The sequence below is a fragment of the Impatiens glandulifera genome, chromosome 1 (genome assembly GCF_907164915.1).
Source record: "Impatiens glandulifera chromosome 1, dImpGla2.1, whole genome shotgun sequence".
Lineage (NCBI taxonomy): Eukaryota > Viridiplantae > Streptophyta > Magnoliopsida > Ericales > Balsaminaceae > Impatiens > Impatiens glandulifera.
In genome coordinates, this window is record NC_061862.1 from 145,260,987 (window position 1) to 145,285,491 (window position 24,505).

Here is a 24,505-nt window from a genome sequence, read left to right on the forward strand (position 1 = left end):
ATATATATATAATAAGCTAAATAATAGAGCTAATTTAATTGCCTCCAAATTAAACAATAAAAATGTCAAAGATCATTATAATTTATAAGTATGAGTACAATTTAAATATCTTGCAAACTCAACTATTCAACAATAGCGTTCTTGGTAAAAAGACTAATTCAATTACTATTTTATTTTTCTTAATTTTATAAAATGTTCACATATTTTAAAATAAATAGCACTTAATAGATGTCGACAATTGAAAAACAAAACCATGCCAAACAAAAACAAAGTAGAAGATTCATATTATTATTATTATATATTGTATGTTATTATTAGACATGTGGCTATTTCTTTACTAATGTTTTTTTAATTACAAATAGTGTGATTTTACAAATTTCAATACACAACAAAAACAAATAAAGACAACACAAGTGATAGAAGGTAGGGGATCTCACCTTAACCAACTAAAATTCTCAAAAGAATTAAAGAAAAAATAAATAGTACCAACTAGCAAAATAAGATAATCAATTAAAAAATCGCTAAAAGATCGAACCCTAAAAACAAAGATTATATTATTTTCTCACTAAAAATGTCTAAAAAATTCATAGAAAAAAATAATATTGTGAGGAGACTAAAATAAATTATTTAAAATATATTTTATTAAAAATTAATTTTAAATTACAAACAAATATTGTCTAATTCCCTCTTCTAGTTTAGCTTAACTTCAACAGGTGAACATGCACAACCTCCCAGAGGTTCTGAATTCGAGTCCATCAGACGACAAGTTTTGCGTCTAGTTAAATGGTTAAGTGTGTTTACGTACATTTTAAAAAAAACGGAATTCAACGTTCTTAAATAAAAAATTATGTAAACTTTATATTTCATAATGTTGATATGATACAAGATTATTAATTAGGTGCCTTTATTTATAGGCATGCGTGATGTACATTCATTGCATAATTTCAAGCACTTGCAAATACTATGATTGATTTGCATCAATGCATTAATCTATATATAAATTTGAGTAATTCTCATTAAAGGAGTATTTAATTAATATATTAATTACTATTAAAAAAATATAAATTTAAATACAGATACGCCAACCAGTGTGCTAGGAAGGGCCGACCATGAGGTAAGCATAACTCAACTCAAACTTAGGCCTTGTTTGATGTATGGGTTATTTGGATAAATCCTGGGTTTTTTCCAAATAACCCTTGTGTGATGAAAATGATAAAAAACCAGGTTTTTTTAATTTTATTCCTATTATGCCCCTCTTTAATATATTTTATTACATCCTCTACCCCTCCCTCTCTCCCTCTCTCCCTCTCTTCCTCTCTCCCTCTCTCCCTATATATATATATAACAAAATAATATTATATTAAATAAAATTTTAAATATAATAAAATAAATATTAAAAAACTATATATATATATTAATATTAACTTTTATTAATATATAAATAATTTTTTTATAAATACTTATAAATAATTACTATTATAATTTAAATATTACATAAAATAATATAATAAATTATAATTTTATTTATATTATGTATTTATTTTTATTTAATATAATTAATATAATTTTTTTACATAAAATTAATGTTATAAATATTTTTATTTAAATATGTCACTTTATTTTCTAACATAATTATTTATTTACACTTTTTAAAATTTAAATGGTATATTAGATAATATAGAATGTTATAATTTTATTTATATTTTAAATTTATTTATATTTAATATAATTTTTTGAAATAAAATAATTTATTAATTTAATTTATATGAAAATAAATTTTATAATGTAATAAAATAATATAAGATATATATATATATTTATAAATATAAAATAAAATATTTAAGTAAGGGTAATTTGGGTATTTTAATTAATAAAAGTGTTGATGTGATTGAGGATGGGATTGTTGGGTTTTGGGGTTTTATCCCAAAAACCCAAAGATCAAACGAGGCCTTAGGAGAGTCCCCACTTAGGACTTGTTTAATGTTGGTTATTTGATAAGGTGTTTTTTTTTAGGGAGTTTTGTTTATAATAAAATTTATTTATATAAAATAATTTATTTAAATTTTTAGTTGGGTGAATTATTATAATTATTTTTAAATTTTATAAAATAAAAAAAAATAATTGAATGATTTGACCATTAAAATAATATTATAATTTATGGGTAATAATTAAAAAATAACCCACTTCAAAATATCTCTTAGAGCTAGTTTGATAACTTTGAAGTTTTTTTTAAATAATTTGTCTAAAAAAAATCATTTAATAACAAATATATTATTTGAAATTTTAATTAGTGTAATTAATAAAATATTATTTTATATTTATAATTTAAATTTAATAAAAGTAAAATAAGAATATTTTTTTTAGTCGAGGGTGGTAGTATCTAAAGTTTTTTTTGTGAAGTATTATCGAGATTTATTTGTTAAAGTCTGAGTAATTGAGTAATTGTTGAAATTTTTTTATTGATACGGCTGACATGACATATTGAGTTATCATCTCAATTATTGATTATCTGGTTGGAGAGAAATCATCGAACTTTCAATGATTGTAGTCGTCTAATTCGTATAATTCATAATATTATTATTATAACGTTTTATAAGATTCGCTTAGAAAAATCAATAAAATTTGTAATTTAATGATTAAAATAATAATAACGTGGGTAAATGAAAAATATTAAAATTTTAAAAATAAGAAAAATAAGATTAAACAACAAATACACAAATAAAAAGAGTATATTAATTATGTTATATTTTTTAAAATTATATATAGAAATAAATTTTAGAAGAAGAAAAAAATAAAATAAATTGATTGAGAACAAGGCTTCAAAACACTCACGGTCTAAAATAATTATCCACGTCGGCTGGTGCCTAATTGTTCACACGTGCGCCACGTGGATTTGCAATACACGCATCTTGAGGAGATAGAGATAGAATAGACAGGTGGCGGCGATGGATCGTGTCGGCCAATATTGTACTCCAATATTTAAGTGTCCATTATTATTTTTTATTATAAATTTAAAAAATAACTTTATTTGTTAAATCATTATCATATCTATAGTGTTCCAATATTAGGTCTTGTTTGACGATGAATTATGTATAATTCAAATTCAAATATTCAAAACGGGTAATTTTTTGGTTAAAATAACCCAAAGTTTAGTCTAAAAAAGTTGAAGGATGAGAATAAAAAAATTTCAGTTTAAATACAATAATGGAATGGATTCATTATTGATAAGAGTGTGACAGGGACAACAAAATTGAAAACGAAATCAAAAATCTCTCAAACATGACAATTTTTCCGATAATTTTTTTTATCTCTCTCCTGCACATGGTCATGTTCGGGGCAAAAATCTCCTAAAATGGTAATGTTTGAAAAAAAAATAAACCAAATATCAGAACATGGTCATTTTTTTAAAAAAAAATCTCTCTCCCTTCCGAACGGGACAAAAATCTTTCGAACATGGCTATTTTCCCGAAGAGATTTTTTTGTCTCCTCCCGAACATGGTCATTTTCCCGAAAAAAAATAATTTTTTTTCTCTCCTACATATGTAACAAGCCACGCCGGATTCGTAGTCTTACTTTCGTTATAACTTCGTTGCCTAAATCATTTCTTTATCGATAAATAAATCACTTTGATTTTAATAACTAAATTTATAGTATTTAAATTCATTTAATTTGAGAAGCTGATTTTTTAAGACAAATGATATTGATTGCATATCAAGTTTTTGAAGGATAGGGTTTTAATTTTGAACTATGTAAAATAGTAAAAAAAAAAAAAAAACCATTAAGTTTAGTTTGTTCTTGCCTAATTTTAAATATTATTTTGTTTGACCGGTCAATACTAACCATAACCAACTCAACCGGTCTGAATTAATACAAATAATATCACTAATCATGATAAGAATTTTGATAAATCAATTTCAAGCAATTAAGAGTATTTGTTGGTAACCATTTATAAATTTTGTTTTGAACAAAATATATCCACTCATTTTTGTTTTATCAATTTATTTAGGTCACTTATTAAAATAAACTAAGAGATATTTTCATGACATAATAATAATAAAAATTGTCAAAAACTTTACTATAAATATTTTCATTTATTTTAAAATTAATCTAATATTATTAAAAATAACAAAAATAAACTCATTTAACCAAAACTCCTGCCATCCTCAATTTTACTCCAAAAGAAACTGACAATTTAGTTCGTTTTGGGTTGGCAGATTCAAATTAAGCGATATTAACGTGGTCGGTTTAGTAATTCAAGTCTAAATATAAACCTTTCCAACCTATATTTGACTTATTTATTTGTAATTGATCCAAATTCGACCCGATTCACTTGACTTAACTCAAAACCAACCCGATTTAACCATGTATATTTAATATTATATCTCTTTATTTCATATTAAAATGACATAAACACAAAATAAAATTAAATTTAAATCACAAATTCGTTTATAAAAATTTTACAAAAGAAAATGAGTTAATGAGTAAAAAAAGACAAACACAAAACTTTATAAAAGAAAATTGTAAACCGATTGACGAGATTATTTTGAGACATTTTAGATGAACCCGATTTTAACATGTTTATTAATCAATAATCGACCTAATTTCAACCTAAACCTAATTTTTTCGTGTTTGGTTCGTATCGTATTTTCTGTCGGCCCTAACTATTCGGGTTATTATATATTATAATTATATATTTAACATATTCTTACCACCAAATAATAATAAATAATTAAATAAATAAACATAGCCGAAAAAGCCCCCAACTTATCTTAGAAGGAAAAAGAAGGGAGGGGTGGCGGTCGTTTCCAAAGTAAGACATAACAAAACATTATTCATGACCTTATAAAACCTCGATCAAATCCTTAATTTCCTTCTCATTAAACTCTCTCTCACTACCTCATAATCTTCTCTCTCTCTCTCTAAAATCAATGGATCTTATCGTGGAAACTAAAAGGCACAACCAAACAAAGAAACCCTACAGAGGAATAAGGATGAGAAAGTGGGGTAAATGGGTAGCCGAAGTTCGTGAACCAAATAAACGTTCAAGAATTTGGCTCGGTTCTTATTCTTCACCTGTTGCGGCGGCGCGTGCATACGACACCGCCATGTTTTACCTACGAGGTCCAAACGCACCACTTAATTTCCCTGAATATGTCATCGGAGAACAAGAACATCTCCGGGAAATCTCGGCTGCTTCTATAAGGAAAAGGGCGACGGAAGTCGGAGCTAGAGTTGATGCTATTGAGAGTTCTCGCCGGTCTGATAGTAGCAGGGGTGTGTTTTCTTACAAACCTGATTTGAATGAGTTCCCTGATCCTGAAGAATCTGATGAGGAGTAATAAGAATTGGGGATTAGATTCGAAATTTATTAACCCATCTTTTATTATTGATGTTATTATTATTATTATTATTATTATTATTAATCAGATGAAGATGAAGAAAAGAGGTTGTTTTTGTATATTATAGTTTGGGTTGTCGGAATCTTTAGTTAGATGAGATGTTTATATATGAATGAATGGATAATCCGAAGGGATTGTAGTACTGTTTGATTGATTGAATAATTGATTAAGATGAACCCTAGAAATAAAAGCTTGAAGAAGAAGAAGTTGCGAGTACGGCGAAGATTGGGGGAGGTGGGCGGCGGCGGCGGCTACGTTTGTTTTTTTCTTGTTTTTTTTTGGGCTGCGACGACTACTAATTATACTAATGTTTTCGGGTTTTGATTTTATATTTTATTTTCTGTCAACCGCCTCAAAAGGATATATGTATTTTTATTTTATTTAAAAAAAAAGGTTAAATAAAAATAAAAATATTATTCAATAAATTAATAAGAGTTAAGTAAGTCCTAACAATTAACTTTTCAGAACAAATATTAGGAAGTGTTCTAATAATATAATTATAAATGATACGAATTGTACGACAACGATAAATGAAAATTCAACGATTTCACTCCAAACAAATAATCCATCAAAAAATAATTGTGTTGGTTACCCAAATATGTAGGTTTGTTATGTCAGCTGCATCAATCCAAATTTCATAGTAACCATTCAAAAGACTCATACAACACACAATGAATCACAATAATACTCTACAAAAGGCTTCAAATACTATCGACAATACAAAAGTAAGTGAGTTGTCGATTCAACCTCTTCGTTACACATACAACTAACCATAATACAAATTTTTTCATGCACATATTATCTATAAGAATTTCACCATGAATAATGTTTCATCCAAAAAACGAGATATTGGATGAAATTTTTGACTCTTAAAGTTTCTCTCAACCAATATTATATAAAATCATCTTAGTGAATAGCTTGTAGCAATGCCCCATATAGAAATTATTCCTCTATTGTCAATGCATGTCTTGTTCAGACAGGGACACTTGATCGCGTCATACTAAAAGTAACTCTATTATGGGATAAACTCTCTTTAATGTTTAATCTCATTTTATATCTAATTCGGCTAGCGAAACCGTTAGACCGATGATCAAACATGTCCTTAATTAAGACAATTCTACATATAACAATGGAAGCAAGCTTAAGATACGTTATAAATAGACTTTTGACACTACACCAAATGTCGTCTCAAATACTGATCGAAGAACCATCCCCACAATGAATCTAAACTGCTCACAAAGAATAAATTCTCCTCCAAATGTTATACCCTGTTGGATAATTAGAAATTTTGTGAACCAACTAGACCAATCATTACCATACTTATATCTGATCATCAATGTCCAAAGACTATTCGGCTCTGTTACAAATCTACTACACCATTTTGATAGAAGAACTTTGTTAAAAAAAATAAGATCTTAAATAACTAGAGTTCCTTGATTTTTAAGACATTTAACCTTATTCCAAGTAACTAAATGACAAAACGATGAGTTAGAAGATTCTCATAGAAATTTGCACATTATTCTCTTCATTTTCACCGCTACACTCTTACGAAGATTGAATAAAGACATCATATATGTGGACAATGATGACAACATACTTTTAATAAGGATTAACCGACCCCTTTTTAAGATTATTTTACTTTTCCATTTAGATAGTTTACATTCCATTTTAGTGATAATCGGGTAGCAAGAAACCTTAGATCGTAATTTATCACCCAATGACATACCAAGATATGTAGATGGAACACCAACACATTTGTCGACCTCACCATTCTTCTATTCGAAATGATGTTTGAGAAAATATTGTCTAACTTATTAAGATTAACTCAAAGACCCGAGCATGCACCAAATAACCATAAAATATCCTGAAGGTGTTTAAAATTTCTATAGGTAACATGAACCATGTAGAGCGTGTCATTAGCAAAAAAAGAAAATGTAATATTGTAAAATGATATCCTTTTGACCCACAACTCACTCCACAAATGATTCCTTGGGGTTTCTGTAAATATCATCAGTTTTTAGAGGGCTTCTATAACAATGACGAACAAGAAATGAGAGAGTGAATCACCATGTCTGGTCTCTTGAGAGCTCTCGAAAATCCATTAGAACTCTCATTAATAATGACAGAAAACTTAACTGCCGAAAAGAAAATTTAATCCAACCAATCCATTTTGCACCCATTCTCATTCTATCCATTACATCAAAAACTCACAATTTATGTGATCATAAACTTTTTCGATATCTAATTTTATAAAAGCACATTTGTCACCTCTTAAATAGCCTAGTTAATGCACTCATTAACTAATAATACATCATCATAGATTTGACAACATTTGATGAACGTCATCTAATTAATAAATATGATCGTGTCTAACACCAATTGCAACCTATTGGTTAAGCATTTTGCGACAATCTTATAGAAAGACGAAATGAGACTGATAGGACTAAAGTTCTTCACAATAATAATCTCTAGAGTTTTATGAATGAGACATATCAAAGTACAGTTTCAACTTTTGTCAAATGATAAAAAACGATAAAAATGATCAATTACTTCCATTATTCCAATTTTAAGTAAATGTCACGCCTTCTTAAAAAAGCCAAAGTAAACATGTTGCACCCCGACTCTTTATCACTTCTGCACCCTTTAATGACCTCCTTAACCCCCCACACGAAAATCGGGTCTCCAACGTATCTTTTTATGATGTACCAATTGAATCAAATGTAATATCATTCAACGTAAGTCTAACCTTAAATGAATCCTCAAATAAATCCCTAAAGAATTTGATAATACTCGTAGAGATTTTCGGTTCACTATCTTGAACTTTCCATTCGATCGAGATCAAATTAATCACATAATTTCTTGCTTGCACGTTAGTTATTAATAGAAAATTTTAGTGTTTCTATATCTGACTCTTAACTATGTAGCTCTACTTCGTTGGCGTGCCCCAATTTCTTTCTTCTTACACATATCGAACAATTTACTAACAATTTGAATCCAAAAACTAACTTCATCATCGAAGAGTTCACAAATCTCCCCAGCCCCATTAATGACATTAATTTCATTACACAAGTCATTGAGTTTAACACAAAATAAAGCACAATCTCCCACAAACTAACTTTTGAGAAGTTTACGCAAATTCTTTAAGTTCAAAAAAAGGTTACTCAATGGAGACCCAACCGATGTCTAACACATGCTTGCACACACATTATAAATTCTTTCTTGATCAACCACTTATTTTCGAATCTAAATGGTTGACATGTTCTTTACATCATTCGGTGTTGCATCAAGATCGGTCGGTGATCTGAATAACTACATGAAAGAACCATTTTATAATATATTAACAAACTCTTGAAAAAATGATTCACTAATTAAAAATATGTCGATACGAGAATGAATATGACCTCATTGTCATTACCTTTCCTAAAGGTGAATTGACAACCTTCCAAGGGCAAGTCGATAAATTCAAGGTCTTTAATTGTCTCTAAAAACTCACACATTATACTACTAGTCTTATTGGCCCATTTTCTTTCAGGCGGGAATCTAACTTTGTTCATGTCGCCTGCAAAACAATTGGTAAGTCACAAAGACTAACCACGTTATTTATCTCATTAAAGAACTCTATTTTAAATTGTAAAAGAACTAGTCCATATACAACATAAATTACCATCGTAAATTATCCTCTCGATTTATTAATTGAACATTAATCGAGTATCTACCCAAATTAACATCCATTTTCTCATACATGTCTTCATTTCATGCTAAAAAAATTTCACCCGACACCCCTTTAGAATCAAGAGTCATTCACCCACACAACCGCTAATTACATAAATCTCTAATGATCCATTAATCCATCTTCCGAATTTCAGTCTCACTAAAACAATGTATGCCACAACCAAGAGTTCTCATTAAGGACTTAATGATATATCTCTTCACACCATCATTTAACCCATAAAATTTTCAAGCAATAATATTTCTAATCATTGATAAAATCTAGTTGGAATAACAATTTCTCGGCTTCGATACACGCTTTACTATTTGTATATAACCCTTCGGTAGATCATTTAATTAGCTTCTTCAGTTGACAATGTTGGTAGTTTTTCAATGAAAAAGAGCTTGGGTGGAAAGTATTCGGGAGGGGTGGAATCTCATGCTCACTGGGCCACACTTCAATCTCCAATTCTAGGACCTCCTTCATGGGATATTTGTTTTCATTCATTGTCATATTGTGTGTCGAGAATTCTACTTAAATATTCTCGTTGACATCATAATGTGGCTTAAACATCACCGATTCCTCATTAGACATATCATGAATGAAAACTATTATTTAATAACAGTAATCTTATGATAATTGTTCTAATAGGATTGACTTGGATTATATCTTCTACAGGTTAATATATTTTATTTTCTACATCGTCAATCGTTTCTTTCTCGGACAATAAATCCAAAATAGGACGAGGAGTTCTTGATATACCATTTAAGGAGGAATCACAACATGAGGGTTGTGAAGACGTATACTCTATCTCAACCTCATGAGAAACTATTGACTCATTTAATTCAACTTCATCCTACTCAATCACCCTCTCGGTCATATCAAATCCCCCTGAATTTGTTATCTCAACAACTAACCTTTCAACATTTGCAAGACTAGCCATCGAATACGATCAATGTAAAATGGGGTTGTCACTAACTATCTTGTTAGCCTTAATGAAGTCAACGCCTTCGACGTATGTGGATTTGACAATGAAGAGGATCCTGGTGAAGGAGACATAAAAATATAACGCTCAAGACACACCATCACTTTATATACATATGTCACATTATCAACACAAATAAATTCAGGGTAACAACTATGTGGATCAGAATGTTGCATCCTAATCCTAACACAACCGTTCTCTTGTGCTAATTGAATTTTCTTGTCGAGTTCAATAAATCCCCCAAGATCATTACTGATCGGACTAAGAAGATAATGATTCCACATATCTGTTGTCATTCTAAACAATCAAATCCATGTACCCTCCCTATATACGAGAGTTCTTATGTTGTGTTCGGGCACAACAACATGTGAGTTTTCAATATTAATTGATCGACTATCAACGAGTCGTCAGATCCCTTTCTCGAGTAAGGGTTTAATACTCTTATCAATTTGTATAATAAATGTTATTTTAAATTCTTTCCAAAGAGCATCAAATTATTATGAGAATTGAATACATGTCAAAAGACACCCTCATTAGAATCGAGCCCATGACGCCCTCGGTTCCAAGTCGACGTCTGAAGGGCCAGACATAACAACTTTAATTGGATCAAATCAACTTCAACCACTCTTTTTTTCATTCTTAATTTCCGAGATAGCCACACTACAGGACGTGCCCTCAACGTTTGGATTTTAAAAGATTTAGATCCGACATGAACTATCTTTGTCCAATCGACCCAAATAGTTTGTTTCTTACCATTTTGGCATAGGTCTGAACTATAACATTATGAGGATCTGGTTATACCGCTCTCATCCTAGTTTTCTGCCGGTATCTTATATTTAATTTTTAATTTAGAATGCTATATATCCTTACTTCTTTTTTTATTAAGATTTTTATAAGGTGGAACACCATGGTCATGATTCTTATATATATAATTAACATCAACAACATTTTCATTCTACCATTTTTTTTCATTATAATTTACATTATTATCAAAATTTATAGAAATTAATCAGTTATAATATATATATATATATATATATATATATATATATATATATATATATATATATATATATATATATATATATATTAACTATGTACTAATATAATACGTGAAATAATTGTTAAGAAAAAATTATTTTTTACAAGTATTTTAGTGTTTATCAAAATAATGACAAGTGACACAAATCATCATTTACCTATGTCTCAAATATCACTAGTAATTAGTGGAAAATGATCTTTATATTTGTAAAAACATATTAAAAAATATTTGTTATTTTTTGATGATGTTACAAAGTTTGAATACGATTTCCAATATTATCAACTATATACTTATGTGGGACTTTGATGATCGAATCTATTAATATAACACTTGATTTGTAGCAAACAAATTTAATATAAAAAACAGTTAGATTGTTGCCAGGCTCTCCTCGGCCACCGAAAAAAATAAATTACAGTTTCAATGTGAATCTTGAACTAATTAGTATATGTTAATTTAATTTGTTTTATTAATTATAATACAAATATATTATATATACTTATTCAATATAAGCTAAAATATACTATTTCAAATAAAACCATTATTCTAGTTTAGCGACAATAAAAAGTGGATATCCACCGTCTCCTTACTCATAAAATATACTCTATGTGAACCTATCTGTATAACTCAAATGACAAATTATACTCTATTGTAGAATAATGGTGAGGGTTCATACATCCATTGTCTTGTGGCTTGAGATAAAACCAAACTCTCTTAAGTGTTGGTGACCTAAACGTTATGGACCTTCAATCTTGATTTCTTGTTAAATGGGGATTCGGGTACATGAACTTGGGGCAGTGCTTAATTGTATTCTTTATTGAATGTGTCACGTTAGGAGCAACAATGAGTGATATGAACTTTCAACCTTCAATTTGAATTTGTATTTATTTTATCAACTATGGATGAAATGCAAAAGATCGATACATTTTTATCTATAATACCCTATATCATTTGGGTTAAAGTTAAATCACACAGCACTCTTTGGCTTTCAAATTTTGACGTATAAACATGTGGTTTAGGGAAAGTTTGACTAATAAACATGGGACTTGGGGTTAAACTTTAATATTATAGCCTTATTTTTAAGGCACACAACTTAAAGTGTTTTAAGTAAAAATCGAATATGACATTTGGTCTGTTAAGAAGAACACTAGCCACTTGAGCTACCTTGGTGTCTTAAAACATTATTTTTATTGAATATATCTATCAAGAAATATGATCATATGCCAATGTGATTGATAAAAAATATTATCATATGCCAAAGTGATTGATTATAGGCATTGATTTATAAAATATACTTCATTCTATTTCTTATTACTTGTAGGTTTACAACAATTAACTTTCAAAAGAATTATATTTATAAAAAAATCATCTATTAAATATAATTTATTTTTAAAAAATTGTAAATTGTTGAGAAATTGAAGCTAATTAGTGGTTGTAAAATGTTTATAATTAATCTTCAAATATAAATATGAAATTTTACTTCTTTTTTCTTTGGCATAATCCAACCTCCAATTAAGGAATGTTGTCTAAAAAATCAAATCCCTCGTATTCAATAACAAATCCCATCTAAGGCACAACCCACTGAATTCTATTTCATCACCATCATCATAATTTCATTTTTCTTATTCAATAAACCTTCAGTAATTTGAGAAAATTTTGTACCCAAATAAGAAATTCTTAAAGAATTAAATATATGTTTGAGCTTCTCAAAATAAATAATTATTAATAAATATTAAAACTTAAGTATTAAAAATTAGTACTATATGTCAACTAAATAAATAATTTACTTTCCCTTAAAAAACAAAATATTTCTAAGTAATCTAATTTAATTCAAAATATTGATATTAGGATTTCCAATGTGTGCAGAGCCCACAAACTAGAAGGCCCAAATATACCAAAAGAGGTTCTCATTCGAAAAGCCGGCCATTGTATGTCTAAGAAAAACTTTTTCTTAATGAAGAAAAAAACAGCTGTGTAATATTTTGTGTGATTCCTTTCTTTTTATTTTATCTGATTAGGGCGGGTTCGGATTGAGTTATATAATGATGCTTAATTTCAAAGTGTCTGAATTGTCGGGTTGATAGTTGTGATTAATTTGAATATATATGTGAGAGTAAATGGATACTTGAGTCGGATTATGGGTTGACCAACCCATAAACTTAAAATGGTTAAAAATAAAATTAAAAGTGACATAGGTATGTTTCGAACTTACAACCTAATAAAACAAACTCAACATTTTAACCAACTAAGTTAATAATACTTTATATTTTAAATTCAACACCAAATTTGATGAACGCATGATAATTTTCAATTTTTTAACTAATTAATGATGCTTAATTTCAAAATGTTCGGATTGCCGAGTCGATCGAGCACTTTGGTTAATTTGAATATATATGTGAGAGTTAACGAATACTTGAGTCGGATTGTGAGTTGACCCGCCCATAAACTTAAAACGGTTAAAAATAAAAAATATTATAAGTATGTTTTGAACTTGAGTCGGATTTTTTTTTTTTACTTTTATATGTATTTATCGCAAGAGAATCTTTCTAATTGTTATAACTTAGGTTATTTAAAAATAATGATTCATAATGATTTTGGGGAGATATATAATATTTTATAGAAAATAAATTAAAATGTATTAATATATATTTTTATAATGATAAAATAAAAAATAATTTAAAATAACAATATTTTAGTATTTTGTTTAATAAATTGAGTTATGCTTCAAGAACGAGAGTGAACAGATCATTTATAGATATTTGTTATAATGAATAAATAAATCGTCTTATAATTTTTTTTATTTTTTTTTATAGTGGTCTGATTATAAAAAAAATATATTGTTTATATATATTTTTTTGTTTTGACTTTTTTTTTTCTAAACTTTGATGAGATGATTAATATTTGAAATTTGTTATAATTTTTTTTTTTATCATGTATTAGTTTATAAAAAATTAATGGTTAGTCAAAGTCTAATAATAATAATAAATAAATAAGTAGTTTGTTAGACTTGTTATTCAACTTTGTTTAGTGACATTATAAATTGGAGTAGGTGAATCCTTGACCGTCAAGCTAAAGAAAGCCAGTACTCCCTTAAATATATATATTTTCTATCATTTTTAAACTTTTTATTTATATATATATTTTTTTCTAAATTATATCAGTAGAAAAATGTTTTACAAGCCAATAAACAAACATAGTTTATCAGTTTGATTTCAACGGTGTAAAGACAGTAGTGTGTAAAGGTAGTTCTACTTAATTATAAAAATAATAAAAATAATAAAATGTTATCTCTCAAAATTCTTATGTTACATAATCAAAATATAAGATACAATTTTTTCTATGCAAAACAATAACATAAAAAATATTAAATGTTAACAAAATTTTGATGGAAAAATTATTATATTTGATTGAGCCTGGTAGTTAATATGATATTTTTCATATATATACATAGGTTTGTAAGTAAAATCGATTGAACTTTTAAATCGAATCGGACAGATCTAAATGGAACTGAAAATCAATTAAATCATTTATGAAACGACTAATTAAATATAACTCAAAAGTTAGTTGCTCGGTTTAGTAGAAGTGGTCAAACGGACTTGTCACATTTAATGTTTAGAAAATATAATTAATTTAGTTATGATCGTATAGATCTTGTTAGCAAAATCAAATCTAAATAACAAATCTGTATATTTTATTAAATTAGTACACATTTCAGTATTTAATATATTTTAAACAATTATAATATAAAAATAATAATATTTTGTATTTTTAATTAAATAATAAAGTAGAAAAAACATATTAAAAATTAATTAATTAATTATATTTAATGATAAAAAACTTAAAAATTAAATAAAATAAAATTAGTAAAATAAATAAAATAAGAAAGATAAATATATAAAAATGATAGAGATAAATAAGTAATTTTAGAAATAAGTGAGGTGTGGGCCGAAAATGGGAATATCAGATTGAGAAAATAATACGATATCCTTGTATTTCTATTCTTAATAAGATTATTGATTTAATCTGACTCATTTCATTGTTTTAAAATAAAATATTAAATAAATGGTACTCTTAAATAAATTGCAGTAAATTATGCAAAGCAAATGATATATAATATGCCTGCTAAAATTCTATATATGGGGAAAATTAATTTGATATATGTGGTAGGTACTCATTATCTTTCTTAATCGTGATTTGAAATATATGTTATCAGTTCACCAACTCTAAATAAATTATTTTTCTGATTAGTATTTTTTTTTGTAAAATAATCCACATGAAAACTCGAATTCGAACTCTATTGCTATGAATCTTCACAATTAATAATATTTTTTTAAAGGTTTAAAGATTAAATAATTGAATCGATCCTTTATTATATATTATTATTATTTTAATTTAAAAAATTAAAGCTTTAGTGAAGTCATAATCTCATTGTTGAATTCTTTAGAGTGTTAGACATCAATTGCTACTTGACCATCTTAGTTTTTTTTTAACATTCACAGTATATATATTGCTAATGGTTATATTTAATAACTAACATAATTATTGTGACCATTAATTATGTGTAATCAACATAATTATTCTGAAAATGAGTATTTCTTTTAGAATTAGACTAATAAAGCTAGTTAAAGTTGAACTCATCATGATGATTCGGTAAAAAAAGTTGATCTAAAATATTAGGTTTCAATTTCGAGGAGATTAGAAATGTTTTGAATGAAAATGGAAAATAATGAATAGGAGGTGTGATGTTAAAGTTAACCTCAAAATTATTAAATAGAATTGTGCAAGTGATAAAGACCAAAAATTGTAATATTCAACCAGCTTACATCTCTATTCTCCAGCCTCATCATAATTAAATGACAAAATGAAGTGAAAGTTATTGGTCGTGGTTAATTAGGAGTTACTATAACTTCACATTATATACAACACAACTAGTCTAATGTGGTAATAAGTGTCAAAATATATTTATCATCATTTTTTTTAAATGAATAAATTATTATTGATTTAAATAAGAAATTACATATAAAAAAAATAAATTAAGAAATAACGTCAACAAAATTTAAACCAATACAACTAAATAAAAATATAGATATTAAATAATATAACAAATTTACGATAATTAAAAATTATAATGAAAAAATCCAAAAACTTGTAACTTTTTAGGGTGACTCTAAAATTTGTAACGATAATTGATGAAAAATAGTCAGATTAACAAACCAATCAAACGTTGTTAAAAAAAATTTTATAAAATATTTTGAGCAAATGTGAAAATTGTCTTTGATTGATGGTCGGTAAATAATGGAAAAAAAAAGTTATGTCAAGTAATAATTGTTCATCTATAAAAATCAACATTTATCGAATTTGAAAAAGAGTCCTGGTTTCTATTGGTGCAAATTTAATCACCGATAAATTAGTAATATGTGACTCTCCCAAGAGGTTATTTGTATTCCTCGAACCCCATCCATAATTAGTCAAGCTTGAGAAAAAAAAATATGGATCATTTTCAATGAAAACGCAATTTTTGTTTTTCTTCTAGACGAATGCGATAATGTAAGAATTTTCAAATTAAATGAAATATTTATGTGACTCTTTATTTTAAAAAAAAAATGACTCCAAAATTCATCTCATTTGCTGTTAAGAATAAAACGAACACGGACTCGATAAAATATCATCAAACAATCAGAGAATATGAATAATGAACGATTCACCAACCATTATTTGAAATATAAAAGTTTGAGATAAAAAAATTCAATATAACTAAATAAGATTTCATATCCAACAAAAACCTAATACATATTTAAATTTGAGTAATAAAAAAATACCTCAAATACTAATGAAATTATAAGAGTTAAAAGAAAAAAGAGAAACTTTTTTTACGTACATTTTCTAGATCATGGTATACTTTTCAAATTGATTGAGCAGCAATGTTTCAAACGTTTTAATATATATATATATATATATATATATATATATATATATATATATATATATATATATATATATAATTAGTTTTTTTATCATTAATTATGCTGTTTTGATTTAAAAAAAAATACAACTATCATATTTTATTTTTAATTATTTAATTACTTAATTTATTTATTAAACTAAATCATTTTATTTTTATAAATTTTATTTTTAAATAAAAAATATTATAATAATTAACTAATTAAAAATCCAAATAATCTATTTTTCATCATATACTTTTTTTTCTTCAAAACAATTCAATATAAATCAGAAAAAACTCAACATCAAACAAGCTCTTACAAGATTTTTTTTTGTAATAAATTCCTTGTTCAAATAATCTTGTCCATTTTTAAAAAATTATTTTAGTGAAAAACTTGAAAAAAAAATATATTTTTTTAAGAAAATAAATAAATAATATTTTGACCCAAAATTTAAATAATTTGATTGATAAGAGAATAAATAAATACAATTAAAAAAAAATATAATAATTCTAACTAAATAAACTTAACATAAAAGGTGGAACAACAAGCCTCCTATATTGCGACTGACACTATAAAAAATTATCAAGTTGTTGTGTTTTAATCTAAAATTTTGTATTAATAAAGTTTAATCATACACTTAACTTGTTGGATTGTTATGTAAAATTTTTCTCTCAACATTACTATGTTTTGTAAAAATAAATTAAAAAAAATATTGATCTTGGCTAGGAACTTTCATGGAAATGAGAATAATTTTTAATGAATCTTTCATTGAAATTATGCCATCTTGATGTGGAATGTTCACCACAAACTAATATCAACCAATTTATATTTATTAATTATGGGGATCAAGAATGAATGATAAAAAAAAATCATAATTAGTATCTTAAAAATGATTAGAATATTATTAAAAGCCTAATATAAGTTTTAAAAGATTTGAATATATAAATTTACTAAGTAATAATTCGTACGATCAATTAAACTCAATTGAACTTCGATTTGATACCTATAAAATAAAATAAAAATTAATTAGTATATTTATAATAAAAAATGTTAATCATACCTGAAATTAGTTTAGTTATTTGAACCTAAACTAAATATCCATTATTATAACATAAGAATGAGATTTTCTTGGTAAGAATTAAGTTAGTGTCACTTTCATATGTAAACATTAATATCAATTCTAATTGCAACAAAAAAGAAGTAATAACATAACATAACCTAATTCCTTCTATTTTTCTGAGTTTGTTTGATGTAGTCTCGTTAAAAAAATTTAAAATATTCCATTAAAATTTTGTGTGATGAAAAAAATAAGTTTTTTAACATAATTTGTGTTAAGTTCTTAAAATAATTTAGTATATATAATTTTCTAAAAACAAAGGAGGTATTTTTGTATTTTATTGTGAAAACTAAGTTTATGGTCAATGTCTAATATTTATTTATCGTTCTACTTTTTTATTCAAATAAATTTATTTCGCAAATATTTTATTAATTTTTTCCTGTAACACAATCTATAAATTTATTTAATTATTTATGACTAATTAAATATAAATAAAATCATTTTCATATTTTATTTTATTAATTTTAAAAAATAATTATATTGTTGAGTGTAATAAAAAAAAAAGCAATTATTTTTAAAAGTTCACCAAATTAAAAATTAAAATTATACGAAATTAAATAAAAAGTAATTGCTTAATAAAAAAAATCAAAAATATATTATGATTTTTAATCAATTAAAAAAAAAATTAAACTACCAAATAACTTCGTTTTAATATATGAAAAATGACACGGAGATATAATTTAAGTAAATGAATGAGAATGGATTTTCATTGGATTAAAAAACAATAAAATTTTTCTTTTCTATCCCAAATTATTAATCTATACATCCAATAAAAGGGAGAAGATCTGTTGTCCAAGTGAGTGAATCTATCAATTGCTGTCTCATTTATTAAAACCATGTAATTTTGATAAATTAGACAATAAAAAATTATATATATATATATATATATATAATAAACCTTAAATTATAAATCCTAAACGCTCTAAATTCCAAACCCTAAACTTTAAATCCTAAAAAATTATATATATGATATTTTATTTTAATATTCAATTTTCTCTTTCTTCTTTTCTCTCTTATGAGACAACAAGTGTGACATTATCAGTATATCTGAATTTCCAATAATATGTCTCAAATTATCTGAATTTCCAATAATATGTCTCAAATTTTCTACTTCATTCCTCTCATTTCAAATATATTAAGAATATTATAAAATTGTAATTTAGTTGGTGGTTGAATAATAAATATTGTTTATTAATAATATATTTAATGAAGTTGGTAGACTTGTACGTTTGATATTTAAGGAGAAAAATAAAAGAGTGATATAAAGAACGAGAAAGAAATGACAAGAAAATAACACGATAGAAAATTTTCAGATTTTTAATCTACCAAAGGAATGACAATTATTTCTCTATATTTTTTGTCATTTTTTTTTTAACTCTTTATCATTATTCTAAAAAAAAATTGATGTTAAAAATGTTAAAAAAATAAAATTTCAACCAATAACTATGTTATTTCTGGTAAATAAATAGTGGTATCTATTTTAATAGTTAAATAATTATTTTATAATATGCCATTTAAAAATAATCTCAAATATAGCCGATCAAACAAGGCTTAATATATCATCTATATAATAACTAGTTAACATGGGTGAAAGAACCTAAGCAATACAAGTTTGACTATTCTAACAATGAAATCTCCGGTCATAAGATTCATCTCAGACAGCTCCGTCAAGCCGGAGTTCATCTCCGACGAGTCCAAACAACCACTTTACTTCTCTCAATGGGATCTAGCCATGCTCTCCGTTCTATACATCCAAAAAGGTCTCCTTTTTCGCAAACCCACTTCAATGTCAGACGAAAATCTTCAATCTTTTCTTCAAAAACTCAAGAAATCTCTCTCTTTAACCCTAGTCCATTTCTACCCACTCGCCGGACGTTTAGTTACAATCAAACAACAAAATCCCCATCTTTATTCCGTCTATGTCGATTGTAACAACAGCTCCGGCGCTAGATTTCTTCACGCCGCCGTTGATTTGACCATTGAAGATGTTCTTTCTCCGAAAGATGTCCCACTTATAGTACAATCGTTCTTTGATCATGATAGAGCGATTAATCACGACGGCCATGTTAGGCCATTGTTGACTATACAGGTGAGTGGAAATTGAAAATTTTTAAATCGATTTAGAAGATTAATAATGTTGTTTTTTCTCTTTAGGTGACGGAATTGATTGATGGGATCTTCATTGGCTGTTCGATTAATCATGCACTTGCTGATGGTACATCGTATTGGCATTTTTTCAATACCTTTTCTGAGATTTTCAATAATATGGAAAAGGGTAGTTCTGAAAACTCTATTTCCCGGCCGCCGGATTTCAAACGATGGTTTCCGGCCGGACATGGTCCGATTCTTAGCTTACCGTATACCCATCACGACGAATTCACATTCCGTATCGAATCACCTGTTTTAAGAGAAAGAATCTTTCATTTCTCAGTTGAATCATTAGCTAATCTGAAATCAAAAGCAAACAAAGAATCCAAACCAAATGTCGCCGGAAAAATCTCTTCTTTACAGGCTTTATCTGCTCTTATGTGGCGGTGCATTACCCGGGCACGGCAAATGGAGGATGATCGTAAAACCAGCTGCCGACTAGCACTCAATGCTCGAACTAGGCTTCAACCGCCATTGTCGGGGAATTATTTTGGGAATTGTATACAAGCGGTGCCGGGGACGACCACCGCCGGCGAATTGCTCCGGCAAAGCTTGGGGTTGACGGCTGGATTGCTTCATGAGGCTGTGGCTGGACAGACAGATGAGGTATTGAGGGATTGGGTGGATGCGTGGATAAGAAAACCGGCTATATATAATTTGAGTGTTTTTGACCCGGATAGTGTAATGATGGGTAGTTCGCCCCGTTTTGATATGTATGGAAATGAATTCGGGTTAGGAAAAGCTCTTGCTGTTCGGAGCGGTTATGCCCATAAGTTTGATGGTAAAGTTACGTTGTACCCGGGTCGTGAAGGTGGAGGAAGTATGGATCTTGAGGTAACCCTTTTGCCCGATTTTATGGGTCGACTTGAATCCGACCCGGAGTTCTTGAAGGCTATGTGTAATGGGAATTGATTATAAGTAAAAATAAGCTTGTTGTTTTTAAATCATGAGATTCCAACTTTGAATTAAAATAAGGTTAATCTTACTCCAATTGTGTTTTAATGTTGAAAAGTTTATCTTTTGTTCTTTCTTATAGAGATTTGAGTTATGTTATGGAAGTATTTGATTATTTTCGTTCTTAAATTAAGAAAATGTTTGATTTAGAAAATGTTTGATTTTGATAGATGAAGTAAAAGAAAGAACAAAAGCATGTCCTTGGAAATGGCTAGATTAAGTTGGGTAAACAAACTCTCTTTGAGGGTGTAATTTAAGCTTTATTTGAGTTTATTGTTCACATTCATGATAAAATTATAATGATTAATTTTTTGGCTTCTCATAGAACTATTTGTTATTTACTTGTTTGTTGTTGTTTTTACATTTTTGTGCATTTTGTTTTATTTACAAGGATTGTCATACTGAAAAGAAAGAACATGTATTAATTGTCTGTTATGTCCTTTGTCTTTATCTGTTGTTGGCAATCCTAAATATGTTGTCTGTCCATTATATGCAGTATATGTTGTCAGTTTATTTATTCTTTGATCAATTTGTTGTCAATATTACACTCTCATGATCAATTATTTTAATTTATGTTTCACAAATTCATATATTATATATATATATATTTGTATTTCATAACCTTAACTGTAGACACAATGTAATTTGAAAAAAAAAAAAACTAATTTAGATATAGGTATTTGTTTTAATAAAATGTAGAGTTTCATTCATTCTAATTTTTCACATATATGTCACCCGGTGCTCATAGAAAGACACTAATAAACAAAAAAAATCATTGTTCTATCTCCATCATCAATATTCACATCAAGTCGGGTTAGATTTGTGATTATCTAATTGAAGACATTCATATACTGAGTCAAATCTAAACCATATATACTCTCTATTTTAGATACAATTTAGTCGTCAACGATCCAAACATAAACTGACATTCTAATTTTTTTCATATCTCAATTGGAGATTACATATTTATCACAAAGTACATGATTTCATCTACCAAACAAAGTCGTAAGGACTTTGATGCTTATTGTTGCAACTCTTCCCAATCTCCGTCTTCTATTACTGTTGGCTTGAGCACGCAAGACTTTCATAATTTCTTGTTGTGCTTGACAAGTCTTTAACTCTCGTTTGTCACAAACCAAAATTATCCGTTCCATTGAACTTTCCAAATTTAAATATGGAATTAGAAAAAAAAATTATAACACACTCAAATATTCACTTTGAACAAAAAGTCAAACAAATTCAACATAAATCAAACAAGTCCAAAACCAAAGTTAAAAAAAATTAACTATTTTGACAAACAAATATGACCTAAATCAAGGTAGTCCTAAACTTTTTTGAGCTTTTCTCACTCTTGTCATCAATTGTTGCTCTATCTACTTCTTTATTTAATTAATAAGTCAATCAAAGTAAAATTAATAAAAATATGCCTTTAGACTTTTGTTTTTTGTTTTTATATCGATTGAAGAAATATGTCTTGAAAATTTCCTTATTCTTCAAATTCTGCGGATCTATTTCCAGCAACAAAGAAAAAATTGAAAACCTTATTTTTAGTTTTTCAACAACTAACGGAGAAGATGCAAACTACATATTATTGTTGCTGAAATTTGTTCTCGTTTGAATGTTTCGACTAGGTCAAACAAGTTTCACCATTTCTTCTCCACTGCCATTGTCAATATAACAAGATTTATTCCTCCCAATTTAGAGGAATTGATGATTCTCGAGTATCCGGAATCAAATCAATATTCTGTAATGAAACTCATCAACCAAATACTTCATTTTATTCATTTTCTCATTTTTGAGTAAAAAAACACGTACCAAACATCCCTTAAACTAATATATAAATCATATATGCGAGCATATTTTTTTTATCTAGTCTTTTTATTTAATTATTTTATTTATTTATGCTATTTGGTTTTATTTAAAATTGTCTGGAATTTAATTTATTTTAAAATTTTCTAAACTAATTATTTATTTTAATATATATATATATATATATATATATATATATATATATTCAAGCAACTTGTACTTCATTGACATTAATGTTCTGTTTTGTTTCGTTGACCCACATATTATCGTTATCGGTATTTTTCTTACCTCAACCTCTCCATTTCTCCCATTGAGAAATGATAATATCAACGAATGACTAGCGAAAGCAAGGCCACGAATCTACGTGGCCTTGCCAGCTAGGAGAGAGAAAAAAAAAAAAAACGTTTGAAAAACGTTTCAGTTTCCCCCTTCTTCTTTCCTCTCTCTTTATTCTTTTCATTTATTCTTTCCGGCGATTTTTCTCTTCTCTGGCGATTTTTCTCTCTGGCGGCGGCATCCCCGACTTCTTCAACTTTATTCATCTTCTTTCTTTCGATCGAAAATGGTAGGTCTTTTCCTTCGGGTATTTCTGTTCACTTCACTGTCTGCATTCGTGAATATCTTTTCTCTTTTTCAGGCTGGTGGTCCAGGTACATCTCCAAGCAAGACTCCAAAATCTCCAAGGACAAGGTAAATAACATCTCCTTTAGAATCCTAAAATATTTTGATGATTTGAAGACCGTTTAGGTTTTTGCGGTTAGGGTTATGGATTTTTATGATTCTGCTGATTCTAATGATTTTAACGATAGAAATGGTTGATTATTTTGTGTTTATTTGCTTCTATGTGATGATTTATGTGATTTTTGATATGTTTGGCTATTATGGGTCCCGAAAGTGTTGTTTCGGGGACCCGAAAGTATGATTACATAGTCCAAATATTTGATTTTGATATGTTTTTTGAATGAACCGTCCCGAAAGTGTGGTTTCGGGACCCAAAATGTGTTGTTTCGGGACCCCAAAATTGAATTTTGATATGTGTGGCTGTTATGAGTCCCGAAATGGGTGGTTTCGGGACCCGAAATGGGTGGTTTCGGGACCCGAAATGGGTGGTTTCGGGACCCGAAATGGGTGGTTTCTGGACCCATAAATCTGATTTTTTAATGTTTGGCTGTTATGGGTCCCGAAAGTGTGGTTTCGGGACCCGAAATAGGTGGTTTCGAGACCCATAAATCGGATTTTGTAATGTTTGGCTATTATGGGTCCCGAAAGTGTGGTTTCGGGACCCGAAATGGGTGGTTTCGGGACCCATAAATCGGATTTTGTAATGTTTGGCTGTTATGGGTCCCGAAAGTGTGGTTTCGGGACCCGAAATGGGTGGTTTCGGGACCTGAAATGGGTGGTTT

General features: G+C 27.7%; 2 protein-coding genes across 2 annotated transcripts; both read left to right on the forward strand.

Annotated features, from left to right (window-relative positions):
- The first annotated feature begins 4,890 nt into the window (after window positions 1-4,890).
- On the forward strand, window positions 4,891-5,596 carry LOC124910218 (ethylene-responsive transcription factor ERF011-like). The gene has a single exon (XM_047450839.1). It carries the CDS (start codon window positions 4,929-4,931, stop codon window positions 5,337-5,339), a length of 411 nt encoding a protein of 136 aa, XP_047306795.1. The 5' UTR covers window positions 4,891-4,928; the 3' UTR covers window positions 5,340-5,596.
- Window positions 5,597-19,782: 14,186 nt separating this feature from the next.
- LOC124920020 (uncharacterized acetyltransferase At3g50280-like) lies at window positions 19,783-21,412 on the forward strand. Its single transcript, XM_047460408.1, has 2 exons — window positions 19,783-20,280; window positions 20,346-21,412. Exons 1-2 carry the CDS (start codon window positions 19,819-19,821, stop codon window positions 21,249-21,251), a joined length of 1,368 nt encoding a protein of 455 aa, XP_047316364.1. The 5' UTR covers window positions 19,783-19,818; the 3' UTR covers window positions 21,252-21,412.
- The last annotated feature ends 3,093 nt before the right edge of the window (window positions 21,413-24,505 follow it).